Source organism: Pimephales promelas, chromosome 20 (assembly GCF_988280905.1).
Source record: "Pimephales promelas chromosome 20, fPimPro1.hap1.1, whole genome shotgun sequence".
In the NCBI taxonomy this organism is placed as follows: domain Eukaryota; kingdom Metazoa; phylum Chordata; class Actinopteri; order Cypriniformes; family Leuciscidae; genus Pimephales; species Pimephales promelas.
The window spans coordinates 23,742,165-23,764,313 of NC_142788.1; the positions used below are offsets into that span (position 1 = coordinate 23,742,165).

Genomic DNA, 22,149 nt, shown 5'->3' on the forward strand with positions numbered 1-22,149 from the left:
ACTGAACATTAAAAATTATATATAGTATATAATACTAAATATTATTTTAGTTAAAATGTGTTTATATCTCTAAATAAGGATAATATTTAAATAAGTGTTTATATTTATATAACAAGGATAGGTTTCGTCTTTTTTAGGAGATTAAAACTACATTTCCCATGATTCCCTTGTTGAGCTGGCTGGAGCTGAGCGCTGCGCTCTCGACGGTGGAGTGAAGTGCACTGATGGAGCGCGAGCGGCTTTATTATAACACACTGGGCGCGCGCGCACACTTTAATTTCAAAGGGTGAAGTTGACGCAACCGCAGATCCAAAGTCTATAGAACGAGAGAACATTAACCAGCCTTCATTCTTTTTCGAGAGGGCAAGTGAGGATTAGGATGGTCATCAGAGTGTATATCGCCTCTTCGTCCGGGTCTGTCGCGGTGAGTAACATGTTTAGGCTACATCGCGCATTTAAGAGTTGCAGGTTGTAAAACTGGCTGCTAGGAATAATGTCAAACAACCGTTAATTTTTATTCTGCGATCAGTTTTTCTAATCTATTCCATATAATAATTATTAAAAATAGATAATGCATGACAGTTGTAAGAATATATTACAAATTTAAATGAATAACTTTGCTGCTGTGATACATTTATGGCACTCATTACGGTTTTTGTGTGCACATGAGTTATATATGCATGTCAACAACAACAACATATTTTTTTTAATGTTAATTTTCAAGTAAGCCCCGCTGACTTTATGAACTTAACCCATCATGGGAAACCCACCCTCTCTTGCAGGTGACACCTGGGTACAGTAGTTAAGTCAAATGGCATTACCACAGTAATTACATAAACCATGGAACGTAGTTATTCACGTGCATAACATGGTTCTCTTAAAACATGCTGTTACACTTTGGTACATTTTTGTATTTTATTGTTGTCAAGTGAACACCATTAAAGTCCACTTTATAACTGAAAGCTAGTTGTGCCTGTTTTCAAGCCACACAGTGCAGAACATTCTGGATAGACATTACTTAAGCTGCTATGAATCTGAAATGGATTTCATTACATAATCAGTGTCAAGCTCAATTCCGATCTATATGTTTAGCAACGATTTCAATTGTTTTTCAATCTATCTAATGGTTATAAGATGTGGTTTATGTTTTTTGGAGATAATCCAAAGCTATTGTCCACCTCGGCACACTGACTGAAACCATGCAGTCATAAAGGAGAGATTGGACAAAGCTCATGTTTACAGTAAAAAACCAACCCACTGCCAACTCCAAAGCCACAATCACATGGCGTGCAGATCAGCTCGGTTTTAATCGCTCTGTTGTGCAGCCTGCAGGGAAAGCATGAGGAATATCCTGATTCATTCAGCAGTGTAGGGATTAAATGTCAGCCTTTTAGCTGGTTGATCCAGTGACATTGATTTTTAGTTCTTTAAATGAGGAGATCGCAGTCTCTGAACAGAGATTGGGAGGAAGGAAGTGCAATTTTATTCGTCTTTTCCTGTCATTCATTTGCTGTTTGATGTTTATCCAATGATGTTTGTATAATGACTCACTGTGTATTTGACAGCTCTGATATGGAGATGAAGCGTGTGTTTTTGGATGTCCGCGGCGCAGACAGATAAGCTAGCACTGTCAACACTGTAACCTAGTAGTGCCAGAATGAGGTAATAGCCTAAATGAGTTATGCACTGATTTCCGCTATCTCCTTATTTCTACAAGATCCGGATTGTTTACCCAAAAAGAGCTATTTTTAAGTCTCCATGTTCTCAGCACACTCTGCTCTCATATAGGCAAACATCTCTTTCACGCTCTCTCTCTTCTGTAGAAGGCAAACAAAATGAGATCAAGATTAGAAAAGAAAAGTGAAATACTGATGTGTGTGTGTGTGTGTTTGTTCACTAAGATTACTTGTGTTTGTTACACAACATATGTTTTGTGTCAAAAGGATGTTTGTGTGAAGTAAGTGATGGTTGATGAAACCAATCTGTAGCTAAAGAGGATTTCCGTTCTGCACAGTTTAAATGACAGCAAATTTTGAGAAGTACTTTTTTCACGTTTAGCTACACATACACACACCCTGATTCACATTAGCTCTCATAAGCTTTAGTCAGAAGGGGATTATAAAGGTCATACCCCTGACTAACCTTTTCCACTCGTTACAATCCTCCACCTTCAACCATTGCGGTTTGCATATGCATGCGAAGCATACTTAGAGCACTCACTGAGTGAATTTCAGTCAGCTAAGCTTAGTGGTTTGATGGATTCAACAGTGATATAGGCTCAGTAAGTGTGTTAAGAAAATCTGAGTGGTAAGATTGCATTCAGCTCATTGATATATATATGATATATATATATATATATATATATATATATATATATATATATATATAGAGACAGCATTTACAAAACACACTGTGGCAGAAAGAGAAGTGGAGTTCTTAAAATAAATCATATGGACAGCAAATGTCTAGTCTTCAGTCTTTTGTTTTGTGGATAAATCAATAGCTGCATTGTGTGACTGTGCTGGGTTGACACAAGGCTAGAGCTGCTATTGTCTCTGTTTATCAGAGCTGGAGAGTTGTATAGAGTTTAAAAAAAAACAGACAGGGCTTAATAGAGAGCTTTTCTTTATTTTTCTTTATGTGTACAATGAAAAAATATTATTGGCTTAACTTAAAAATATGAAGTAACCTTGCCTTAAAACTACTTTAAGTTTATTGAAATTGAAAAATTGAGTTAATACAATGATTTAATAATCAGAAACTCAAAATATTATGTTATCTGAACCACATAAATTATCTAAGTTGATTATGATAACAAATCATGATTTTTTTACAGTGTATGTGTGAGAGATTTTTGTTTCGCTTTATCAATGCATCATTTTGTGCTTTCTATGTGCAGAGGTGTGTGTTTAGCAACAAAATTAATCTAAACAGCTCTGCATGTGGTGCCCAGCAACACGGCCTGCAAAGTCAGCAGAGAAAGAGACAAAGATAGGGAAGGCAAGGCGAGGTAAGACAGGGAACTTTTTGTACTCCATCTGTCCTCCTCCACAATGAGAAAACATCCAAAAAGTCTCTCTCTGGACTGCACACTTTGATACTGCCAAACTATGGTGTGTATGTGTGTGTTTTTGTAAGTCACTCCCTCTCATACAGCTGTTGAAATTAGGCCTCTCATATAGTTAGGTGCTCAGATTGAAAATGTGCCTAGTGAGCAATGAAAATCGGTAACTGAATAAAGGTAAGCTAAATTAACTAGTTTCATTCAAGTCAAAAATATTAGTTAATTATCTTGTAAAAAAAAAGTTTTTACAGGTTAGGGATAATGTATATACCATCAGCTAAGGGATTACATATAGCTAAGCCATTATCTTAAAGGTAGGGTAGGCAATTTCTGACAGGCTAACAATAGCAAGCTAGCTTTGAAATAACACTGTACACGTCTTGCTCCCTGAAAATGGAAGCAAGATGGCGCTGCGTGAGTAGCGACGTGCAGCGACGTCTGTTTGTTTTGTTTTAAATGTTGCTTTTCTTTGAATGTCGTTAGTAATCGTCAAGCCGAAACGCAACTACCTGGTTAAAGTCCCTGTAAAGTCAAAATTAAGTGTGTGTTCTGAGATTGTCACACCAAAAAATGTGTTATTAGCCACCTAGTCAAATTTGAATTTAAAAAAAGGCAGCAAGTAGATTAAATAAGCTATCAAAATCTTGAAACAATGAGCAGTTATCTCTGTTCTCAAACACTGGGGGCGTTTCCACTGGCTGCGCTGAAACGGTTATACTTTTCAGTTTTATTGCTTTTTACATTTTAAACTGATGCATCAATTCAAGTCTACTGTGTTATAATGAAGGTTATTTTTAAAATATTCTTATTTTTTAAAAAGCAATGGGTTTTTTTTCATTTCTGTGTGCCGATTCTTAATACACTCATTAAATATGAGTGCTAGGAATTTAAAAAAAAACATGTTTATACTTTGGAAAGTCTACTTTTCTTGGCTTAATTGCACTGGAATGAGTTTTTAAACATTGTATAAAGGCAGTTAGTGAGTGGAGAGGGTGACAGACAGGTGAGTAAGATAAGGACAAAATATTTATTTAATGTTAATGGAGAGGATTCAGAACCTAACTAGATTCCAGACAAAGAACATACATATGTATGTGTATATATATATATATATATATATATATAATTAAATCACACAAAAGGACACTCACAACAAGCACAATGACACACACAAAGTCTTTCATTGTTTTCTGTGATTTGATTCGCTTTAAATGTTTTATGGAAAATATTTTCAAGGTGTGTACATTTCAGCAGTCTGTTTTCCATTTACTTTCAAATGAATCCCTCTTTGTGGATCAATACTCTCCTCCTACATCTGGCTAATGGGAATGTCCATGTGTGTCTTTTTAGAATAGACAAATGAGCATGTATGCACACGGAAATATATAACTATACTGTAAGTGTAAACTGACAAGTATGAGGATGATCAGTCCAAAAATGGTCATTAATAGACCAATTTATTGGTGATGAATATAAAAATGCTAAATGGCTAATATTCAAATGAATAAATTAAAGAAATAATATCACATTTAAATTTAACTTTATTAAAATGTGTTTTGCATGACACACAACCAGACTTAAATGTGTCAAATAATGTGATAAGTTAAGCATTATAGTAACTCGCAAATTTACACCATTTCCCAATTTTGAATAAATAATTACTCAAATTAATATTCATGCAAATGCACAAATACTCACACATGCTCATACTCAAGTTCTAATTTGTGAGTAGCCCTAATTATCTTAATGACAGAGCTACCTCAGATCATCATTGACCGAAGAACTTCACTGTGTGTTTCCTCAGGTGAAAAAACACCAGCAAGCCATCGTGGGATTTTTGGAGGCCAACCGGATCAGCTTTGAGGAGGTTGACATCACTATGCTGGAAGATCAGAGGTTCTGGATGTACCGGAACATTCCTGAGGAGAAACGACCTAAAGAGGGCAATCCTCTCCCCCCTCAGATCTTCAATGGAGATGACTACTGTGGCGTGAGTCCGCCTCATATCTTCATCAATATACTACAGACCTTAATTAATATGGTATTAATTGGCTTAGTAAAATGTCTCAGGGATTTGCTAAAGTAATTTCTCTCAATGATAAGCTCTCAGTCTGGCCAATGAGCACATTGGGTTGGTTTGTTTGGATGTTTATTAAAAATCAATACGAGTTAACAAAAATCCATGGTTTAAACCGTGCAGCACTGCTCTCTTTTTTCAGCCAGTTACATTCAAGTGTAGTATTTATTGTGTTTTCACTAGCCAATCACATTAAAGCATGAGACGTCTTATATAAGGTAGTGAAAAAAGGGTACTAATTGTTACAAAGGACAGATTTTGCAGGCAAAACACACTTTACTCTATTTATTAATTCGATTTGTAGTGTAATATGTCACCGTGACTCTCTTGCCATACATGGCTGAAGTATCAGAAAGATGTTTATGAGATTGAATCTTAAATTAGAAATGATTCATCACTCAATGCTCGAGTTAAGGTAAGGTTTGTATATTTTGTGAATGACTCATGACAGTAATGGCTGGATTTCGCTGAGTGCCCAAATGATCTAATCTCACAATAATCCTGATTACTCTCAGACCCCGCCCCCAGCACCTCTTTTAGCCAATCAGAACACCTTCACAACATGTCACAGTGATTAACTGTCAAGTAGAGGGCAAGACACATTTGACACTTCTAATAGGTTTTACATTTAGAGCTATTGTTATTTATTTTAAAAGGAATATATGAAGAGTTCAGATGCAAAAGCCTCTAAGTGCCATTTGAAATTTTCTTCTAAAATGATCATTTTTATCAAGCTTGTATATTTAAGTTCAGTGATTTCACTTAAATGGCAATGATAATTACCAATTAATTGTTATTTAGGTGAAATTACTGAACTTAAATATCCAAGTTTGATAAAAATCATCATTAAAGAAGAAAATTTCAAATGGCATTTAGAGGCTTTTGCATCTGAACTCTTCATATTAAGAAAATGTTAATGGATGTTTAATGCCATAGTTTATATAATCTGAATTAGTAGGTTTAGTTTGATGTTTTGCAGATATCCAATTTTAAAGACAAATAGTGCTTTAAACTCAACTCTACTCTTATCTTTGGATTATTTTTCAGGATTATGAAGATTTTTTCCAGTCTAAAGAGACGAACACAGTGTTCTCATTCCTCCGTGTGCCCTCTGTAAAGGTACAAACACACTTCCACCTGTCTTTAAATCAATTCACTGTCCAGTAAAAAAAAAATTAAACATCCTTTTTGGACAGCCAGACAACATACTGATTATTAGGGTGATTTTTTTTGTACGTCATATAGTTCATGAGATTACTGGCTATATTAACATCTAATTGAATTAAATTCTGTTCTCTGCAGGACTCTGAATCCTGAACCATGTCATTGACATTTCCATAGACTGAAACGCTGTGGTTTTGCCTCTTTCTCCTCTGATGTAACTCTTGTCCCCTGGTCTGAAGCCCTCACTGCCAACAATGCATTCTGCCAAAACACTTGCTGCCCTCCGGCCCAGCTATTCCTAAGAAACTTCTCTGTTCAAACACATACACGGGGTGGTTACAAATGTTTTCTATGGCCTAATTAATTATTTATAAGTCATGTTTGGTTTCATTTGTTGTACGTGTTGCATGAAAAGCCTATTTTTCTTTTTTAAATTGGATATAAGGATGGAAGTGGACTTTGTGTGTGTGTAAGACATCACAAGTGTGCAAGGTTGCATGTACAAGTGGTCGTTCTTTGTTAAGGAGCTCAGACAGATGGCCAAAAGGAAATGTAGGGATACAACAAAAGAATCCGGTAAAATGTTTTCTTTTCCATAGACTTTGATCTGTTTGTGAAAAGAATTTCAGACCAGAAGCCAAAACAGGAAATAGAATCCTGACCTGCATTAAGATCTCAGTGTAACAGTACTGATCTGAGCTCAGTGTTTCCATGCCCTGCAATGGCTTTTCAGGGCTTCTCTGAGTAAAACTGTTCCTGAATCAGTATTTGAATACTTTATGATTTATTATCCGAATTTCAGATCTCATTCCTAGACTTTTGTTCCTTCAGGTGGAAAAAAAGAACTCATGTCTTGTTTGAGGTTATCCAAGTCTTTCCTCTTTAATTGTCTGATAATGTGTGTTTTTCTTCTCAGGGGTGTAGTAGCATGTATAACACTGTGATGCCTCAACTATCAGCTCACCCGTTCATGTAGTTTATATATTCCCCTATATCATACAGTGCTGGGGAGAACATTGGTTTACTTGTTTTTGTGGAACTCGCTTGGGCAAACTACCGCCATTCTCCTCCGAAACCCCCCAAAACAAAATACAGACACTTTCCCATACCTACTTCTCTGCATTTTCATTTACTATTCATTATGATGTTCACTTCTTGCTCTGCTCCTCCCACCCTGTCATTAAATGATTCCACATGAATGAGCACTCTGCATTTATGTTTACGCAGACATACACACACCATTCTCAGGACACAATTACGTTTTATGCCCATTTTGTCTTATGTATACACACACATTCTGGTATTCCTTTATATATACTGTTACTGTTGTTTACTTTCATAACCTAAATGAATCTAATTTGTAATAAAGTAGCCTATATTCAAAACCTGATGTTTTCTTGTGTTTCTCAGCACAGTGGCCCCAAAATGCACTTTGACATTTCAAAAATGTCAAACAAAGTGCCATTCTAAATTTAAAACAAATTGTTTATTTTATTTTTTTTAATTATGGTAACACTTCACTATAAGGTTTATTAATTAACATTAGTTAATGTATTAACTAACATGAACTAACCACGAGCAATAGATTTGTTATGGTATTTGTTTATCTTAAAAATAAAGCTGTTCATTGTTAGTTCACAGTGCATTGACTAATGTTAACAAGCATTTTAATAAAGTATAAGTAAATGTCGAAATTAACATTAACAAAGATTAAAAGTGCAGTTCATTATTAGTTCATGCTAACTAATGTTAACTAATGAACCTTATTGTAATGTGTTAACTAATTATTTTATTTTTAATTAAAATCAATTGTTTTGCATAATGAGTTTTGTCCTGGATTAATTGTTCAAATGCTTTTATAAGCTATTGTTTAATAAGGGTGGACTGCATAACCTTTAAAATACTACTGTAACACTCAAGATATCCCAGCATGCCTTTGAATGTGTCAGTTTTGCTTTAGCTAGTATAAGCGGTTGATGTAGGGAGCGTGAGAAAATATGTTTCCTCTATAAATAGATACAGATGTTTGCTACAAATGAGTTGAATAGTATTAACAATGGATACAGTGTTCAAACAACAATATTGCTTGATCTCAAAATAATTAAATATGCATAGATAATTATATATAAAGATCATTTAAGATAAAGTTTAGATTAAACTATTCCCTCCCAGAATAAACTGCATTTACATGTCCAATCTGTGTTGACTTACTATTTATATAATTAAGAGGAAAAACGCATGGCCACTGAATTATATAATGAAAGATTTAACACTGCTTCCTAGTGGACAAATAGGGAAGTTGTTCATCTTTACTCCAAAATGTGACGAGATACACTTTTATATACAACATTAAGTAAAGATACACTTGATAGAAAATCTTTTTTTTTATTTAATGGTGCAAAATACGTATTTCCTTAACATATAAAATCTCTTAAAAATGCAAGGATTTAGTGCAGTGTGCCTATAGTAGCTCAGAGTTTGAAGAATAGCTCTGGTTTCCCATCCTCCACTGCATCAAAAAACTTCTGATAGTCCTATGAACACAAAAACAGAATATGCTTATTTATATTTATAAAATTTAATTTTTAAAGGGACACTCCACCCATTTGCATTAAGCTCTCCATTGTTAGAAACCCAGTTATACTACTGAATGGTCATGCAACACTCTCTCATTTTTCCCTGAGACGAGAGAAATCTGCCATTTACTTTTTTCACTTCCTCCTATAATGACGCAAAAATAAAGTGTAACTTTAGGGGTCACCGTCCTCTTTTTCCCGGACATTTCCGGCCGTCGATGTCTGGGATTCAGCTTTTGCTTTCTGCAGTCGCCATGCATTGTTTACATGCACAGCTTTTGTTTCAATCTAACTGAATTCATTCTGATTGGGGGATCTGAATGTAATGTTTACATGAACGCTAAAACAGTGATCAGCTGATGTGCGTTTTAACATTGGGTAAACATGTAAACATGACGAATGGCGACTGTTGAACACAAAAGCCGAATCCCTGACATTTTGGGTGATCTCGAAACCAATTTTCAGGCAGACTCATCACGGAGACTCACTAGTAACATTAGCCTAGACTGTTGTTTAACTACTGCACTCTGTAGGCGTGGCCTCCTAGGGCAGCGAAGCAAGTGCATTCTGGGAATTGTTGTATTTCATCCACATTTTCTGGCTTTTCTCAGTCTAGAAAGCTCCAAATTCAAAAATAATTTCTTTCCAGAGGTGAAATGACCCTTTAATGGTTTTCACAAATAAAAATGTGCCATTGAAAGATGAACGCCTCACTAATGCTCAGTACACCCAGACACAGTGCATGTCTGGAATCTGAGTTGTGTGCTTATTTACTCATTTGTGAGCGGCATGCGCTGTTCTGAGCATCATAAGAGAATGTCAAGATGTTCCCCTGGCCGGCAGGAGGCCGGCACAAAAAAACACTGGTGCACTTCAAGCAATGGAAACATGTATAGTCGATGGGAGTGTTCTTAAGGGTGTGTTTTTATTTAGAAGAACGTGAACGAGCCTGACAGGTCTCATGTGTCTATATGCAAAGGCTTTTGTTTTAAGTGTTGTTTGTGCAACAAAAAATTAATTCCTTAACATACACTACAAAAACTTGTTTTGTATCTCCCACTTACTGGAAATATTTGTGTTTCCATGACTTAAAACTGATATAATTAACAGACAAACTCATGCATACTGAACTTAGTCACATTATTTGATAGATTGATGTGTAATGCAAAATCATTTTTCCAATGAAAATATTTTCTTTCTAAACATTCATCTGAATGATTGTAATGGTATTAAAATGAAAATATGAATGCAAATTAAAATATGAATTGATTTTTATCATGACATCAGTTGTCATTTTTAAAGATAACATAAAGCTGGTCTAATATAACACTTCTGCAAACTATAAGAAATAAATAATGATAAATTGCTTCAGACTGTTTAAAAGGAATCGCTGCTGTGAAAGTGTAGTAGATGGGAGCAGAAGTGTGGTGACCGTCTAAAGCTGGTCATAAAATCAAATCAATTGACCATTTCCCTTGAGGTTGGTTTGATGCGGTTTACTTTCTGTCCTTTAATTTACAGGCCAGTTTTAAAAACAAGATAGCAAAATGAGACTCACCCCACAGTATTTGTCCCCATTAAAGACCTGAGGCGGCATCGCAGACGGGTTTCCCACTTTCTTCCTCATCTCCTCCTTCACATCAGTGCTTGTTGTGATGTCCAAAGCACGGTACTTGATCCTCTTGGAATCCAGGAACTGGAAAATCTCAGTCTGATGTTGCTTTACCTGAAGAAACAGATGGAAAACTATGTACCTTTGACAACACACTTTCTTAAGACAGACATGTGACAAGAAATTAACTGTCCCCTATCTGTTTTTAACTTAAAATCTTCATGTTCTTCAGCACCTAGGAGATGTTTTATCCTTCAGCAAACGCACACGCATACAAATGCTTCACATAATCCAGAGGACACATTTGTATCACTGTAGAGACAACTTCTTCACTGATGTCATTTAACATAAAGACATCAAACATATAATACATAAAACAGACAAGTTCAGCACGTTTAGTTTCAAACAGTCAGAGAAGGCACAAAAACAAACAGATACACACCTCTCTAGAGCCACTAACACTGCTGAAATACACCGTGACAGACATCTTTTAAAAAGATCAAATCAAAAGGTTTGTTGAAAATAGAAGTGGCGGCTGAAGTATTTCAGTAAGCTGTGTGAGCGTTTAAAAACAGTAAACTCAGCCAACTCAAGGACCAGGAAAGCAAGTTTTGACAGTTCACCTGACTGCCCCACCTACCACAAGAACTTCTTCCACTCCTACACACCTAAACGTTACACACCATAAAATATATGAGTGTGGCATGCCTTAACTTGCTTGAGGGGATTTGGGATTATTCTCTCTTTTTTCTCCACCGAGATTACACAGTACATTAATTACAGTGCGCCCAACCAGTAAATTACGTGGTTTTACCACATGCATTAAAATCATCCAGACACTAGTTGGAAGCAGTTGAAAAAAATGGCTCAGAGGTCTAGAAAATGTATACATTTTAAGTGTGTTTTAAGTGTAATATATAAATATATACTGTATACATATAAAAAAAAAAAAAAATGAGGCGCATATTATATACCGTGTACATAACGCACCCTAGTGGTGGATTAAGGTGTCTATGCTATCGCATTTAAGCATTTAAGTATTAAAATTGCGTTTAATAATATAGATCAATATATTTGCTACATAAAAAATATCAACAAACAATTCTGAAATAGAACAAGAAAACTCTACCCTGAAAGCCACAAAAAGATTTCCGCGTGGCTCGGCGTGGTTCTCCTCCATGCAGGCAGTGAGATGGACACCGTCGGTTGGGGCCTTTTGTGCTTAAAACAGTGTTGTCGACGTTATGACGTCCTCTTTACCCGCAGTCAGAGGGAAGGTAGGGCGAACTTTTGTAATCTCTGACTGAATCGGTCTAAAATACTTGACATCCTGTCTTTAAAGTGATCAAAGATGTATCGGAAGGAATGGATATTAATATATCGATCGTATTATGCCTTTATTTCAGAAATCTATCCTTTCATCCATCGCTAATCTACAATGGCCGAGGAAGGGTGAGTGATAGTGTTCTCACTGCGCTATTTAGTACTGATGCATCCACACTTCTAGTATGTAGTTTAATTTTTATAGAGAAAATATTGAATACCTGTTACTATTAATCCTAGTGTTTACTTGCCCTCATGTTTCAAAGCCGTGCGCCCTTATTCCGTTGAATAATAACAGAATAAGCTGCGTAGTACAATGAAAGCCCACACGTGAGTTTCGTTAGTTTTTTTTGTTGACGCATTGATTTAGTTGCGAGGATTGGCTTAATATAAATTGTTAACGGGATATCTTAAGTCCAATTCACGTTATTTAAACCGTAAATATTGGCCCTCGTATCTAAATGCATTTTTTGTGCCACGCTAATAAGTAAGTTATGTGCATGTTTAATGCGTTTGTTTATATGTGACTGACACACACGCCTGTAACCTCTAAATCAACTCCATGTTGGTCCCTGTGTTAAATTACTCCCTAGTACCGGTAGTAACTGTATAGGGTGACCTCGGCTATGATGAACTTTCAATCTTTAGTCGGATACCCCTTCACTCTAATTATGAGTGAGACTTCATTCTGAGAAGCCGCAGGTCGTTAAACACACGCGTGCACACGCCTGACTCTTTACACCCTAACAATCTATTGTATGTTTCACAGCATCAGTGCCGGAGGTGTGATGGATGTCAACACCGCTCTGCCTGAAGTGCTGAAGACCGCACTCATCCACGACGGTCTGGCCCGCGGTATTCGTGAGGCCGCCAAGGCCCTCGACAAGTAAGAAGTAACTTAAAATCTTTAAGATGTTGCTTTGTGTCTATGATGATAATTTGGCTCCCTCTTCTGAAGTCTCTGAGGACAACTGCCATTCGTTACCCAATTTCTGTCTGAGATACTGTTGACGTGTCGTTCATACCTGTTGGAGGAGATTGAAAGGTCATCATGGTCTTTCTTTGTTCTTTTCACAGGCGCCAGGCTCATCTTTGCGTCCTGGCAGCCAACTGTGACGAGCCCATGTATGTCAAGCTGGTGGAGGCTCTCTGTGCCGAGCATCAAATCAACCTCATCAAGGTGGGAACGCTATAAGAGCAATACATTATTATTGGTTAATTGAGTCAGAATTTAAGCATTAGCTCACGTAATTGAAAGTGATTTATCACCTCTATGCTGTAGACTACACGTTAAGTCTTTGTCCATGTTAACGTGCAATTACACCTGAATTTGAAACCCGAGGGAGGGGTTCTAGGAGACCAATCGCAGCGCTTGCTGTCTGTGTTGAATTGACGCGATGTTACATTTTGGAGAAGTGCATGTCAGGGCATGGAACAAAAGTATAAATTGGGCTTTACAATAAGAGATATTCAAAATGTACTGTGCTATGGGTCTCCAGAATTGAAACCCAATGTCCTGGTGGTCTATAAAACTGGTAAAGAAGCCTCATATGCTTTCATTGAAAGTGAGAACTGAGCTTTGGCATTGGGCTCTTTTGAAATGGACCACCCAGAACATCCTAACGGTTGCAATTAACTAAAGCCTTTTGTTGCAGGCATCACTCATGTTCCCCTTCAGAAAATGATCTAATTTCTTTTTATTGCTCATTAAAAATCTAAATTGGGGCCAGAGCAAGGACCCTCTTTGAATTGTTTTGTTTTGTAAAGTGTGCTCTTGGATATTGCCAACAACTTCTTATTTGCGCCCATAATCCTGATGTGAATTAAAATGTCTGAATTGCTGCTTAAAGGTGTGTAGTAGCAAAATATAACTGTCTCTGTGTCCTCTTCCATAGGTTGATGACAATAAGAAGCTCGGTGAGTGGGTCGGTTTATGCAAGATCGACAGAGAGGGCAAACCCCGCAAGGTGGTGGGCTGCAGCTGTGTAGTCATCAAGGTTTGTATCTAGAATCTGTTTAATTTACTTCACTTTTTTTTAATCTTATGATGCATTCTGTTCGTTGGGCTTCAAATTCAGGGTGTTTAAGCCAGGTCGAGTCCAGATACTGGCTCTCTGTGCCCTGTGTCTGTTTTTAAAAAAAAATGTCTTGGCAAGATTGAACGCCTGAACACGAGCCTCATGGTCCTGTTTTGACTCTCGAGGTCCCCTAGAAGGGCAACAAGTGCTTAATTTACTGGATAACTGGGAGTTTTGTTTACTTTAATTTATTGCGTTTTTCTGATGTGTTCATGTTTAAAGTATCTAATGTTTTCACGTGTCTGTCTGCAGGACTACGGCAAAGAGTCCCAGGCTAAGGACGTCATTGAGGAGTACTTCAAATCCAAGAAATAAGGCGCCAAATAAAACATCTTTTGGAAACTGAATTTTGTTGGTGTGTTCTTTAAATGACTTGGGAATTGTAACAAATCATGCAAATTACCCAAATTAAAATGTGTGGTTTATCTGAAAACCTAATTTGTTCGTAGAAGTTTAAACGGAGTGAAATTCAAACACCAAGGTAAAATCAGGGCTTCTGATCTCATTTGGTTTGTGAGCATTAGGGTTGGCAAAGTTATTCATAGACTTTTTGTTATGCTGGTTGAAGCCCTCAAACCGTATTCACTTTATAGCCCTTAATCCTGTGATTGTGGGTACAGAGGACGTGGGTGTGATCCTAGTTTTTATTTATTATAAATGTTATATCACTGTCTTTGATATTGTTTTGTATATCATTTATGGTGTTTTTTTTTTATTATTTTGGGGGTATTTTTGAATTTATTTACTTCAAAAAGTACCATATTTTCTATGTAAATTATGGTTATTTTTATGTTTTATTTATTTTTAACTACATTAAATTATTCAAATTAGTTCTTAGAGTTAAAACCTAAAGGTGAAGTGACTTTGCCACCTGGTGTCTTATTATGGCTTATTTTAAAATGCTTTAAATTACAATTTTTCCCATTCATTTCTATGGGTGCCCATTTTTTGACCCAAATACAAGATTAAGGAGGGTTTTTTTTTCACCCGCTTAACATTGTAGAATTGAGTAAAAAAAAAAAAAATGTGTGTTCAGGAGGTAAACTTAGGAAAAGTAGCCAAGTCTTGTACCACTCAGATCAAGGGAAGTATTTTTTAGAAATAAATCAACTATTTTTACCACATTTGTCCAGAATACGGTTTTAGGGTTAACATGATAGTGGTTTAAATTGTAAAAATTTACTTATCTTATGTGGTAGTCTCAGGACCCAAAAATGTCATCCTATTAATTAATGCATTAGGTCTAAAATAACAAGAATGAATATAAAACTGCTTTTGAGATATAATTTAACTTTAACGAGTAGAGGTCTATGTTACCCCCAAACCAGGTTGATTTGGAGAAAAAGAGCAATGTAAGTTTCTAAGAGCTGAGCAAAATTGGTCTATTTTTAACTTAAGAACTGTCAGCTAATAGTCTGGGTTGGGTTCCCATGAGTTGTACCTTCACTGGTTGTAGAGATTTTGATGGAGCCACTCACATCCCGAAATCAAAGACGCATGACATTCAACTTCTATGAAGTTCTTTTCTGCTGGTTGAACGGAAACAAACTCAATTTAAATAATTGAAGCTGTATAATATCTTGAATATATTTGATAGTTTACACATACTGTGTTTTTACCGTTTAATACAGCATCTCTTCAGTTCCAATCAAGAGGACATCTGAAAATCTCTTGAAATGTGTGAAAAAAATTGCATGCTCCTAAAAAGAATATTGAAATACTTTAACCTATAACAAAAATAGAAAAATTCCAAATTGCTTGGCTTAAAAATAGTACAAATGTCTGTCATTCAGTTAAAGTGAACATGCTTTTCGAAAAGTTTTTTTTATTACATTGAAAAATAGTGTAGTTGGGACTTGCATTACCTGAATCAGACACCTCAGCACTATGCAACCAGCATAGTCTATTCATCAGGATGAAACTACAGCAAGATGCTAAAGTTAAAACAACTAAAAATTATCCAAACCTATTAAAGCTTTTTTTCTGATGCTTGACTTTTATTTTCCTTTTCTTTCCATCTGTCATGATTTGAATCAAAATACAAATGTTTCCTCACATTAAAAAAAAAAAATCTTTGGATTGTCTTTCCTTCAGAGGCACCAGTAATAACAGCAGATTATATGTTTGTTTGTTTTTTAACATTTAGAAAATAGAGAACTCAAGAAAATCTCATTGTTTACATTTTTCGTTTATCTACATACATTCTCAAAATAAAAACTGACACACGAAACATCTTATAAGGCACAACAAATTATACACAGACTTTTTTTTGTCAAAAACTTACAAAAAAACCCAGACAAAATCAAAACAATACCATGTGGAAACACAGCGTCCTTTAGTGTTTAATCTAGTTCCTGTAAAATAATTTACATGAGTTGTGTGTCTATTCTAAATGCTCCTTGTTGGAGTACAGCGCTGCTTGTTTAAGTGGAGATGAAGTCTACGCTCCTGTAGATGAGTGTGGATATATGCGCTTTCAAGGGTTCACCTCAACCCTGGAAGAACTCACCTCATGAAATGAAATGCAGTGTGTGTGACGTAAGACCTTAGTAAGCTCTTTACAAGCCTGGTTTGACCATTATAATCCCATTTTCCCTCATACTAGTCTGTCCTAGTCTTCTTAAGACAGTGCAGAATTATCTTAAAAGCCAGAGTTTTCTTAAAAATAATCAAAAAGACAACAACAACAACATAAAAAGAGATTGCAGTGTACTCTTGTTCTTAAATAGTTGTACAAAAAAAGGCCTATGATACAGGTGTCGAGTGTTACAGGTACTCGAACTCCAGTGCTTGATGGAGGGCAAGCAGGTCAGAATGGCTGGATATCCGCCAGAAGGGCATGTTGTGCTGTGGGGACAAACACGCTGTGAGTCGTAAGGAATATCTTTGCTGAACATTCATTTACAGAGTTGGACTATTCATAAAGTTGGTTATAGTTCACAACAGTTCTCTTCATTCCTGAAAACACGGTGAGACATCCATCAACCAGACCACATATAGAAAAAATTAATAATAACAACAACAGTCTCTGATACATTACTTAGTCCACAACTATCTACAGAGGGTTTATAAAGAGTTTAGTGAAGCACTTACAAGCACATTTTTATTAGAAGCGATTCAAAACCGTAACACTTCACACAAAGGTTCATTTTATTAATATTGTATATTATTTTGAATTAACAGTATTTTACATTATTTATTAATCTAGTTACATTTTCATTTTAACTCTTTCCCTGCCATTGGTGGACATTTCTACTGTTTTTCTACTGTTATACAGTAGGGGGCGCTAGGACACCTTGTGGCAGAGTGCAGAATCTACTGATCCAAAACACAGGTGAAGAAGAAGCAGAAACAAGCCACATGCAAGTACATGAATATGTAAATTAATAATACTGCCGAATGAAATGTTTATACGATAAAATATTCTGGGGGCCGTGAAACTTGTAAAAATGATCAAAAATGCTGGCGGTGGCAGGCAACCTTTATCAAAAATACTGGCAGGGACTGAGTTAATCATACTAACAATTCATTAATGTTAACAAATTGAACCTTTTTGTGAAGTGCTTTCAGTACAATCTAATTGTATATATTTTTCATTTTATAAAACAAACTTGACCATTTGTACTATTTACTAAAAACTTTAAATAAACCCTTTACAAATCCTTCACCCTGACAAGCTAAAGACTTGCGAAACAGAAACATCCTTTTCGCAAACAATCTTGAATCTACCGTTCAAAAGTTTGGGCTCCGAAAGATTTTGTCATTTTTATCAAATAAAATTACTGTATTCTATTCATATATTTTAAAATGAATGTATCCCTGTGACTGTGACGCTGCATTTTCAGCATCATTACTCCAGTCTTCAGTGTCACATGATCCTTCAGGAATCATTCTGATATCTGGTGCTCAAGAAACATTTATTATCGATGTTTAAAACGGTGGTTCCGTTTAATATTTTTGTGGAGGGGTTTTTTATGAATAAGTCTATTTGAAATAAAATAGAATATTTGTAACCGTCTTTACTGTCACTTTTGATCAATTTGATCCATCCTTGCTAAATCTTTCAGACTCCAAACTTTTGAACAGTATAGTGAACATTAAAACGAACATCATTGCACAAACTTTGTTCAGAAATGCTGCACAGAACAAAAGTATTCAACTGGGTCTTTAGGTTCAGCACCTACACAATCAGAATCTAATCTCAGACAGAGTTAGCAGCACTGGTGTCCTATGAGATGCGATCAGATGCCTGGGAACTTAGAGAACCCTCAGTTGAATAGCTCTGTTCTAGATCGCTTGGGATCTGAGAAAGAAAAGCTAGTCTCAGATGATAAGAGGAAAAAAGCAACCGCTACTGACATCCACATTAGAGGCGGATGACTACAGACGAGGAAATAAATGAAGCACACAAGCTGCCGATCGGTTTCATCTAAAGCTCTACAGCACACACAGGCAGGAAGTCCAATCTGAGAGTCACACACTGCTTCTGGTTCACCTGGGGGTCGTTACCTTGGCAGCGGCCTGCTCCTCTTCCACACCATCCCCAATAACAACATACACTACCTTCCTGCCAAACCTCTGCATTACGCGCTCAAAGCAACTCTCTTTGCCTGCAACATAAACAAGGTGAGAGGTCAGAGGTGAGATTTTACCTGGCTGGCTGCATGCTCCTCATCGCGCCCATCGCCAATCACAACATACGTTATGTTAGTGCCAAACCTGGATACTATACGTTCAAAACAGCTCTCTTTACCTGCGGAAACAAGGCATAGTCTTATCACACACTAACAAGCACACACTCGGAACAGACCAAGCCACAAAGGGATAGTTCACTTTGAAATTAATTTTTGATATGTTTTAGCTTACCTCAAGGGCATCCAAGATGTAGGTGTCTTTGTTTCCGCAGTATTTTCAATTTTGTTATTTTAGGTCAAACCGTTGTTGTCTGTCAGTCATATAATGGAGGTCTATGGTCACCACCTTAAAGAGCATGCACAGAGAAGTCCAAATTAAACATGATTTAAAGACTCGTAAATGTAAGTACACATTGATGGCCTAAGACACGAAACGAGCAGTTTGTGTGAGAAAATGAACAGTATTTATATTGATTTTACCTCTTGTAACCACACGAGGTAAAAACGATATAAATACTGTTCGTTTTCAAACACAAACCGCTCGTTTCGTGTCTTAGGCCATCAATGTGTACTTACATTTACGAGTCTTTAAATCATGTTTAATTTGGACTTCTCTGTGCATGCTCTTTAAGGTGGTGACCATAGACCTGCATTATGTGACTGAAAGACAAGATTGGTTTGACTGCAGTAGAAACAAAGACACCTACATCTTGGATGCCCTTGAGGTAAGCTAAAACATACCAAAACTTAATTTCTAAGTGAACTATCCCTTTTTAAGGTACCTGATTATTTGAGAGCAGAAAGAAAAGGAATGCTTTTTTCCCCATTTAAAAAAAACAAAAAAACTGAATGGATTCAAACCGACAGTCCTTCTTGCACACAGACAAACCCTGACCTCACAAACATTTTGTTCTTACGGTTACCATGACAGTGAGCATGAGATTCGTAACTGTGTGGAATCAGGCTTTGGGTCGACAAGACAGCAAAGCATTTTAGTGTAGTCACAGAAGATGATGGATTTGATTTGAAACACAAGCTCTTTCTGTAATGTTTTAGCAATAAATATGTTTTTTGTTTGTTTTGTTTTTACAAATAACACTTGGAAATGAAATAGAATGAAAAAACAGAATAAATAACATTTGTATTTTAAATTCAATTAAATTGAAAAAGAAAACAAAAAGGAAATAAACAAAAATGTTTAAATAACATTTGAAAATAAATAAAATAACGTAAAATAATGAAATTAAATTGTGTAATGGCAACATAAAAAGAAAACAAATGTACAAATTACATTTGTATTGAATCTTTTATGGATATTTTAAATTAAATTAAATGAATTATTTTTTATTTTATTTTAATCTATTATCAATAATTGTAACTGTTTGTAACTGTTTCATTACGGTTGGTAACCGTTTAAGATTTGTTGTTAATTATTTATTCTCAATGAGCTTAAGTGGCTACAGTTGAAGCTTTGTTGATTGGTCATGTGTTTGTATATCCTAGCATTTTAAATTAAAGAGTGAAAACAGTACTAATAACATTTAAATTAAATTGAACTTATACTGTCTTTTTCTTTTCTTTATTTAAATTAAATGTAATATATTTTAGCTTTAGTAAATAGACATGGAATTATTTGAGAAACCAATAGCACATTTTTCAGAGATAAAATTTAAAACAAGAAAGGAAAAGCAGTTGTCTCTGTATTCACACAGGAATCACAATCACCAGAAGCAACATATCAGCTCAAATAGGCTGTTTCAGAATAGAGAGTGGAGTAAACCCACTGTGAATGAAGACAGCTGTTTATGAGGAAGCGGAACGAAAGAAGAACTTAACGCTGGCAGATGATGAGAGATCAGCCAATCAGAATCAATTACATATGAATAGACAGAGTGAATGGGAATGCTATGAACAGGTCATCCTGTTCTGTTTTGATTTATAAATTTAATGCGAGCCAAAGCATGTTACACACACACACACACACACACACACACTGAACTCTACTTTACCCCTGACTGCAGAAAAAGAATATGGAAAAAAACATGATGAACCCAATGTGAAGTCTGCTGTATGGACCTGTGTAACACAGAACTCACCTATTTTGGTTGCGCTGTAAATGTTTTCAACGGGAAACACAGAGCCCAGGCTATACAACAGCACCTTAGCGAGCGCAGGTATTAACTGTGTCGTTGTCACCAAGACGTTGACACAGTTACTCCTGTGTGTGCATGTGAGAGAGAGAGATTGTTTTGTTTTTTTGCTGCGTAAGCTATAGTCCTTAATGGTAAAGGCTGATGATGCTCAAGAGACAGACCTGGAGCTGATGATTGACAGGGACTTGAGCGCAGTGGTCAGCCATGAGTCTGTGAGAGCCTCGACCTCTGCCCTCAGCTGGAGCCACGCCTCTCTCTTAGCCGGCCCCAGCAACCCTGAAAAAGATCATGAACAAAACCACACATTCATAACTAGTGAGTGTTTTATGGCATGAATATACACTCACCTAAAGGATTATTAGGAACACCATATACCACCTAATAGTGTGTTTGACCCCCTTTCGCATTCAGAACTACCTTAATTCTATGTGACATTGATTCAGTGAACTCATTGTCATGTTCAAGAAACCAATTTGAAATGATGCAAGCTTTGTGACATGGTGCATTATCCTCCTGGAAGTAGCCATCAGAGGATGGGTACATGGTGGCCACTGGCCATAAAGATATTAGATATTACAACATTAAATAGCATTTTGTTCATACAAAGTCAGAACATACTATATTTAAAATCTGACTGTGAAATCACTGCAGGTTTGGTCATTTTCTGTCACAACTTAAAAAATCTGATGATGTTGCATTATTTCACAATGGTGGAAAAGCCATTACCTGAATGCTTGAATTATTATTCATAATGCTGAATACTTTAAGTTAAGCTGTGTGATCCATTTGGTACCTTTGGAGCAGTGATGTTATTGTTAACTAAAATAAAAAAAATATTTAAAAAATATTTTCTTTAATTGAAAGCTTAAATAAAATAAAATAGATTAATAACTTCAAATAAAGTTCAAATAAATTATAGCTAAATAGAAATATTTTCATTTAAAACTAATAAAAATTATAACAGCACAACAAAATTACGAACATGCAAAACTAAAATAAAAATAAAACTGAAAATATAAAAATAAAAAATATTAATATGAATAAAAACTATAATATTATACAGTATAAACAATGCAAAAATAGCACTGCAATCGAAATGTAGAATTAATCCTGTAAAAATGACTTAGATATTTGTACTTGCAATCAAATCTCACCTCCCACATTGTTTTTGTAGGTGCAGTACATCTCCTTGACTCTTCTGTACCGGAAGGCTAACTTCCTCATCCAGTCGACTCCGCCCCTAACACCTGTTGCTAGGCAGAGACTTGCGCTTGTTGCAGCTGCATGGAAGCCATCAGTGGCAAAACTGTAAGTACTGTTGACAATAACAACAACAGTCTTGTTTTACGTACAATTAAAATACATATTCAGTCATATTTAAGGGCATATTCTGACAGCGGCATTGCATAAGCAATAGGTGTCTTTAAATGTAAGAATAATTTGAAAGCAATGTTTAAGTACTGTTATA

At 35.9% G+C, this 22,149-nt stretch overlaps 4 protein-coding genes and 2 non-coding genes across 25 annotated transcripts in view; 4 read left to right on the plus strand and 2 right to left on the minus strand.

The window, feature by feature from the left end:
• Positions 1–188: 188 nt before the first annotated feature.
• On the plus strand, positions 189–7,690 carry sh3bgrl2 (SH3 domain binding glutamate-rich protein like 2). Its single transcript, XM_039652867.2, has 4 exons — positions 189–424; positions 4,869–5,054; positions 6,189–6,260; positions 6,444–7,690. Exons 1-4 carry the CDS (start codon positions 380–382, stop codon positions 6,456–6,458), a joined length of 318 nt encoding a protein of 105 aa, XP_039508801.1. The 5' UTR covers positions 189–379; the 3' UTR covers positions 6,459–7,690.
• Positions 7,691–8,670: 980 nt separating this feature from the next.
• Positions 8,671–11,736, minus strand: LOC120463675 (SH3 domain-binding glutamic acid-rich-like protein 3). Of its 2 annotated transcripts, none has more exons than XM_089124635.1 (3): positions 11,623–11,736; positions 10,440–10,607; positions 8,671–8,839 (listed from the first exon to the last, which is right to left on the minus strand). In XM_089124635.1, the coding sequence occupies exons 1-3, from the start codon at positions 11,671–11,673 to the stop codon at positions 8,777–8,779; spliced, it is 282 nt and encodes a 93-aa protein (XP_088980761.1). In that variant the 5' UTR covers positions 11,674–11,736; the 3' UTR covers positions 8,671–8,776. The 2 variants fall into 2 exon arrangements, with proteins under 2 accessions (XP_088980761.1, XP_039508878.1); XM_039652944.2 differs by lacking the exon at positions 11,623–11,736 and adding an exon at positions 10,936–11,127.
• On the plus strand, positions 11,664–14,241 carry rps12 (ribosomal protein S12). Its single transcript, XM_039652943.2, has 6 exons — positions 11,664–11,770; positions 11,900–11,945; positions 12,586–12,702; positions 12,894–12,996; positions 13,712–13,813; positions 14,147–14,241. The coding sequence occupies exons 2-6, from the start codon at positions 11,932–11,934 to the stop codon at positions 14,207–14,209; spliced, it is 399 nt and encodes a 132-aa protein (XP_039508877.1). The 5' UTR covers positions 11,664–11,770; positions 11,900–11,931; the 3' UTR covers positions 14,210–14,241.
• On the plus strand, positions 12,440–12,513 carry LOC120463835 (small nucleolar RNA SNORD101). Its single transcript, XR_005618569.1, has one exon. It is a non-coding gene; the product is annotated as a small nucleolar RNA SNORD101 (small nucleolar RNA).
• On the plus strand, positions 12,738–12,822 carry LOC120463843 (small nucleolar RNA SNORD100). Its single transcript, XR_005618577.1, has one exon. It is a non-coding gene; the product is annotated as a small nucleolar RNA SNORD100 (small nucleolar RNA).
• A 1,824-nt stretch (positions 14,242–16,065) lies between the features above and the next one.
• The window catches only part of eya4 (EYA transcriptional coactivator and phosphatase 4), a 74,190-nt gene continuing 68,106 nt past the window's right edge, over positions 16,066–22,149 (minus strand). For 13 of the 19 annotated variants that reach the window (XM_089124636.1, XM_089124638.1, XM_089124637.1 and 10 more), the window contains 5 exons: positions 21,836–21,996; positions 20,843–20,957; positions 20,625–20,746; positions 18,547–18,647; positions 16,066–16,741 (listed from right to left, as the gene is read on the minus strand). In XM_089124636.1, the coding sequence (XP_088980762.1) occupies positions 16,661–16,741; positions 18,547–18,647; positions 20,625–20,746; positions 20,843–20,957; positions 21,836–21,996 (580 nt within the window). In that variant the 3' untranslated portion in view covers positions 16,066–16,660. Of the gene's footprint in view, positions 16,742–18,403; positions 18,505–18,546; positions 18,648–20,624; positions 20,747–20,842; positions 20,958–21,835; positions 21,997–22,149 lie in introns of all 19 variants that reach the window. The other 6 variants (XM_089124643.1, XM_089124648.1, XM_089124649.1 and 3 more) reach the window with 1 other exon arrangement.